At 28.7% G+C, this 6,573-nt stretch overlaps 1 protein-coding gene across 4 annotated transcripts in view; it reads left to right on the top strand.

Moving 5' to 3' along the window:
- The first annotated feature begins 1,883 nt into the window (after nucleotides 1-1,883).
- The window catches only part of LOC106467950 (cysteine desulfurase, mitochondrial-like), a 20,410-nt gene continuing 15,720 nt past the window's right edge, over nucleotides 1,884-6,573 (top strand). For 2 of the 4 annotated variants that reach the window (XM_013928339.2, XM_013928337.2), the window contains exons 1-3: nucleotides 1,884-1,951; nucleotides 2,605-2,746; nucleotides 5,095-5,213. In XM_013928339.2, the coding sequence (XP_013783793.1) occupies nucleotides 2,629-2,746; nucleotides 5,095-5,213 (237 nt within the window). In that variant the 5' untranslated portion in view covers nucleotides 1,884-1,951; nucleotides 2,605-2,628. Of the gene's footprint in view, nucleotides 1,952-2,148; nucleotides 2,254-2,281; nucleotides 2,371-2,604; nucleotides 2,747-5,094; nucleotides 5,214-6,573 lie in introns of those variants that run through there. The other 2 variants (XM_013928338.2, XM_022396179.1) reach the window with 2 other exon arrangements.

Here is a 6,573-nt window from a genome sequence, read left to right as displayed (position 1 = left end):
ACAATAATTACACACCTTTACATATAATCTTGATCAAAAATAGTTTCACATTTCAAAATGTTACTTGAGCAAGGGAGTTCATCGAAATCCTAGCTTTAACTCTGCTAAAACTATATGAATACTGAAAATAATTTAATAATATTCTGTTATAATTATATTCCATATACGTAAACACTGTGTTCTGTTAATAAAAAAGTTTAATTATAGGAATCATATTCAGCTAAAGCTTATGTTTCTAACGGTGGTTAGCCTTCGAGTTTGAAATGCGTTCTCTTCAGATGTGGTAGATGCAACTTTAAAGTGAAAAGTTTGATAAATATTTGAATGATAATGGCTGAATTTGAGTTTAGTATAGAATATGGTACAGTCTAGACAGACAAATAGGTCCCTTGTTGTCTTTAAAATTGTATTTATCATTTATGTAGTCTTGATCAACAGCGTAGAAAATAACATTTATAAGTTTATATAAGGGTGACATAGGCCTACAACTACAAATCACAGCTTGTTCAGTGTTGTTATAATATACATGTACGTAACACTAACAGTGCAATGGGCCAGTGACACGTTGTCTAGTCAAGCCTGTATCCCAACTTTAAAGTTTAATTAACAATTAAAAGTTAAATCTTTATTTATCTAGCGTTCTGCTACTGCTAAAAATTGTAAAATTTAATGCTGTTTTAATTTTATAAATTACATATTCTTTGATTGTTTAACTATAGTTCGAACACTTAGGAAAAAGTGAAAAAATTAAAAAGGACAAAACGATAGGTCATATCGAAGATTTAATAATATATAGAATATTAATATTTAGTATATTTAATTGGTACTACTAGTAGTAATATTCAAAATTTAACTCCCATTCCCACTTTACTACCTGAATATCTTCTAGTTCTATTTTCGCATGCAATATCCACTGCAGATGACTGATAGAAATAAAAGAAAAAATTTTAAAATATTCATATTTATGAAGTTTTAAAAGTCTTATACATACTCAAATTGTTGAATTTTTGGAGCCACGTGGAATAAAAAAATATAATAAAAATTTCAATCAGTCTTTAATTATAAGTAGGATGGGTCAAAATCTGGTAACATGACACGATAAAAAACAAGAATTTTTCTAAAATAACACAATAATAACTTTATTAGACAGAAATTCTAATTCTGAGTAAATTTACATAAGAAATTATTTTGTGTATAATTATAATAACTAATTAAATGTGTAAAAATAATATTAATTTTTATTTCCGATAAGAGTAATAAATTATGTTTCGAAATGTCAAGATACCTTGCGACAATAATTATATATATTAGGCAAACTGTCCATTTGTTTGCGTAATAATTTGAAATCAAATAGAAGATCAAGAAACGAAATGGCAAAAACGAGAGCTATATCAACGTGAAAATTTTTCTAGTAATTGATTTAAACTTAAATTTCTAAATGCTGTTGAACTAGCCACATTAACTTTTAATTACTGTTTTAAACATCATTTTCCAAATGATTTACTTAATAATTGTTTTTAATCCTGTTATTTCTAAAAGAAAAGCTAGCTCTCATTTCTAATTTTTGTTTTGGGACTAGAACTTCAAGTTTGTGCCGGGCCAATAACTCTATTTTTATGTTTAGATATTTTATTAAGCTTCTCACATTGGCCAGGAACTCAATGCATTTTAGCTGATTTTGCTTAATATAAAATAAACTATATATGTATATATATATATATAATAAATAAGCTGCATTATTGTTTTCATTCGGTAAAAATGCTGCAAAAGATTAGAAAAAGTGTATTAAATTAGAAAAAAAAGATGTGTTTACCGTCAAAGTTATGACTCATTTTAGAAGTTCTACATACTGGTATAAAAAAATTAAACAAATTTTGTAGGAAGTTTTATCATACATAATGCCGTGAGGTGACGCTCTGAGTATTGTTGATATTCTGTGAATTGCACGTTGGTGAGTGGTTCAAAATTATTATTTTTGGAATTGTTTTTTATTTATTATTATACCATAGTACTTATATTAACAAAGTTCTTTTTACGTCATTTAGTGTCTTGAATTAATTCCAAGTAAATTATTCAAGAAAAATTGAAAATGTGATACGCTGACAGTGACAGGTTAAGTTAGGTGAGGGAGTATACTATAGTGTATATGACTTTCGATCGGACAGTTACGTAACGAATGAAATTGAAACGTTAGAATATGATTAGACTGCCGCACATCATAAATATTTAAAATAAAGAAGTTATTAGAAAAAGGTAAGATAAGCCTATTTCGCTGAAAGTGAAAGGCTGTCTTACTCTTAACAAAACATTAAAAAGTTCAAAGTGTTAATAAGTCAAGTATATAACTTACAAATTTAGCATTTCTAAAAGGTAAAAGGATCGTTTAAATTACAGAACGCACATTTTTAGTTGACAAAATTTTTCTTTTTTGTTATGTTAAACCATTGTGATAACACTGTTTTTGATCTTTATGTAAGTGTTAGGCCAATAAATACTTGTATGGGAGTATTGATTCCCAGTTGTTTGTTTTTATTTGAATTTTTAAATCAGCAGCAGAGTTGCGTTAATTCAGTTCTTAATCTTAGTTATTCATATTTTTTTCAGATCTTGAAAAATTGTGTATCCAAAATGTTGCAGAGGTTTGGAATTAGAATTGCATTTATGACTAGAAGCTTGAAGGACTCTGTACTTCAAAAAGATTCAACAAGAAGATACCTTGTTACTCAGCTTGAAACAACAGCTTCCAGTATGATATATAGTGAACTTTTGATTATTTTACGTAGTTATATATAGCAATTATGTACTGTTTAATTGTTTCAACTATAATGTTGAATTGTTTGATTTTGGTCTTATTGCTGTGTTACGTAAACTAATTCCACTGTGACATTTACTTCAAGATATTTCTTAACTATGTTATTCTAATAAATAACTTATTTATGTATACTGACCATAAAACAGTTACAAGTAATTTATAATTAACAGTATTGAAGGAGCACTAACCTAGAAGCATGGGTTGACCTTAATTTTAATGTTTTTTAAATTAATATATATATATACCAATATTTTCTGTGTTCCAAAGAAATACTGGAACAAACTGATAATTGAAATTTAAATTGTGTTTAATTTATATCGTTATAGTAAAAAGTAGCTGTATGTCGATTGTATTAGGTAGGAGTTACAAAAAACTTAAAATTGAAGCTTATTCCTGCTTCTTTTCTGGGCCTGACCACTTTTAAGGGTTTAACTCTTAAAAGCCCACGTGTTTCAATTCAATGCACAATGCAACTGTTATATGGTTTGTTTTATTGTATTAAAAAAATACTGCATGAAATTGTTTGAAATTTCAAATGAACTTTCAGGAGAGTACATAGTTTATGTAGAATATGTTGTTGTTTTTTAGGGACATTTGTATGAATTCTTAACTTGGAAAGGTCAAAGATTTTATTTTTATACATTTTTTTATGAAATACTTACCTTTATTGTAGATTTAAGTTACAGGATTTTGTCGTGGTATATTCTAATAAAGCTTTCCATAAAAGTTTTTATCCTATAAAACTGTAACTTTTATCATTTGTTTTGATCCAAAAAACACCGCTTGTAGTTCCACCGACGATCACTGGTGTACAATAAAAATAACTTTACCACACCAAAATATTTAGTCAACTGATTTTTTAAAATTATAAATCAAAAGGTTTCATTTACTTTATGTTATAAGTTTTAAACTGGTTTTATATTTATTTATTTCTGTGATTTTTTTTCTGCCAATTCGAGCAATAACTGTAAACCGACAAGGCCTAACAAAATATGATATGGTCAAGTGCAAAATGGTCTATTTAAGCCCCCCCCCCATCTTATTCCAGGAAAATATTTCCTATTATACTGAAACTTTATAATTCAAATGAAATATAGGATGATAAAGCAAGCTTACAAAAAAAATAAGGCTTCTAAAATCTTAGATACAGGCAAATACTACACACCATGACAACTTAGCTTAAGTGATTAATAAAACAACACTTCTATTAAAGTTACAATGTCAAAATTAGTGCTGTTTTGTTCAAAAGTTTTTTGACTTTCCTCTTAGAGGCTATGAGTGTCATATTATTATTATATTAACAGTTCAAGTAATTCAGAACATCCTGAAGCAAACCAAAATCAAAATTTGTAGTTAAAAAAAATGTGTAGAATTAAATATATAAAACTTTATTGGATCAGTTTTAACTGTAGTCATTGAAGATTAACTACAAGGTTATTTTATTTAAAATTAAAAAATGTTGTTTTTTAGATGATGCATTTTTTCTATCCATTTTAGCTGTTTTTGAATTTTCAATTTTGGTAGAGTGTGGGATACGTCCAACATTTATAAGGTTATTTTATATTTTTAATTCAAAGTTGTAATGTTGCCCTCTGGGGAGAATAAAAGTAGTTTGGTGGCATAAAGATGTCAACACCAAAAAAATTGTGGCTTGAGTTTTCAGTTTAATTTTCTACATCTGAATGAATATGATATAAATAGACAAGGTGACATAATTCCATTCAGTCTGAATGTTAATTCTGTGAATATATGTATATATTTTTTTAATATGCATCTCTAAAAGCTTAACTTACCCTAAAAAGAAAGTTGTCTCACCATGTCTTATAAATACTTAAAAATTTCAAATCTGCTATTCTTTCAGCAATAAATACACATTTAATTAAGCCTGCTCCAAATGTGTTTTTGTTTGTTTTCAGTTTTAAAAACTGTTGAACACAAAAATCAAAAGGTACTTTCAAGGTACAGTGTCCTCATTTTTTTTATGCAATTGAAATATTCAGTTATGTGATATTCACTGGTACATAAGTTGATACCTGGATAATTGATGTGGCTACTCACACTATGCAGATTTCTCAGTGCGTGTTAACGAATGAACCTAAATGTCACAGAAACTGTTAGTTCTTTTGCCTTAATATGACGAAACAATAAGTTGTCGAGAGGAATGATGTTAGGGTATTGTAATATTCAAAGTTCATATATAAAGAATAGTACAAAGGGTATTTAAAAAGAAGAGAAACTCTTAAGTGTTTAAACAACAAAGGGTTGTGTTTTCACATTCAAAGGATTATCATCAGAGCCTTCTGTGAGTAATATGGAGGAACTGAAGAAGGCAACACGGGAGGGAAGGGTTGATCTTGAATATAGGCCTCTCTACTTAGATGCCCAAGCTACGACACCTCTGGTGAGTGATAATTTTTATAACTGCTAATTGATATGAAGTTTGTTTTGTTTTTTTATTTAGCCATATTACTTTTATTATTTTCATATATATGCATACACAGGTATATGAGAATGTATGTGAAATTGAATAAAAACGAGGGAATCCTCAATAGCTGTGGCACTTGAAATTCTTTTAGGGAGGATTAGAGTAAATTAATCTACGAGACCTTGTTTTTCCTTTTTATTAGCTATATTTTTGTGTGCCAGCAATACCTGGTGTGGAACTGGTGTATACCCGATTTGACTTTGTTACTCATCAGGATCTCTACCAGCTTACCCTTAAATTCAAATTCTTTTGGACAGGATTAGAAGAAATTAATCTATGTGACCTTGGGCATGGTCAAATACACCAATTGAAAGGGTTTGACCTTCTGAGTCCAAAACTGTAATTAGATCTCAAATCGGTAAAGAGATGACGGAGCTATGGACTAAAAATTCATACTTGAAAAACTTGGAGCCATTTTATGAGCCATGGCTAAAGATTCTAGATTGCAGACAAGTTGTTCTTTTCCATTGTCACTTAATTATTTAGTTTACATTAAGGAGAATTATATTATCTGAGTACCTGTCTTGCATTATGAAATCTTTATTTTTCAGAAGTTTAGTAGAAATGTTGCATCAGCTATAGGTATTTGTTTATGGATGATGTAATAAGGCTGTTCTTTCCATTTTTCAGATTTGGTGTTCTTGAAATGTGTTCTTTGGCATGTTTCCTTTATAATCAGTTTCTCATATTTATGAGTGTTTTCCTTTTTTTTTCTTTGATTAAATAATTGACACTTTAAGGTATTTTTATGTGTGAGTGGGTATCAGTTAAATCCTGCTACAATTTTCATTAAAGTTTTTTCAAATATAGTAGATATTTTTGTATATTTTGAGGACGTGCAGTGTATGAAATTTTTGTATCTCTTCTAAAACTTCATTCTGTTCTGACATGGGCACATGGATTGCAAGCGAGAACTTGTTTAAACATGTTCAGATTGTTATTTTAATGGTTTGTAAAACAAAATTTGAAATGACAAAAAAAAAAACGATTAAGTGCTTGTAGTCTGAAATTAATATCCACAGACTTTGTTTTTATCTATCTTTTGATTGTGTATTGTTCTTGCTCACTGGTACACCTGTCTTCATTTTAAATGACATCAGTAACATAAAATTTTGGGATAACATGGGATTTATTGGTCCATCTTGGCTGTTCCATCCTCTAAACTAAATTAAAATAATTAAAAAAAAAATCTTAAAGCCAGGCCTTATCATCCACATACTTATCAAGCTTTTTCTTAAACTTACTTAAATTTGCTGCCTCCACAACGTCTGAAGGC

The sequence above is a fragment of the Limulus polyphemus genome, unplaced genomic scaffold (assembly GCF_000517525.1).
Source record: "Limulus polyphemus unplaced genomic scaffold, Limulus_polyphemus-2.1.2 Scaffold2808, whole genome shotgun sequence".
NCBI classification, from domain to species: domain Eukaryota; kingdom Metazoa; phylum Arthropoda; class Merostomata; order Xiphosura; family Limulidae; genus Limulus; species Limulus polyphemus.
Note: the sequence above shows the minus strand (reverse complement) of the source record. Positions and strands in the feature narration are given on the sequence as shown.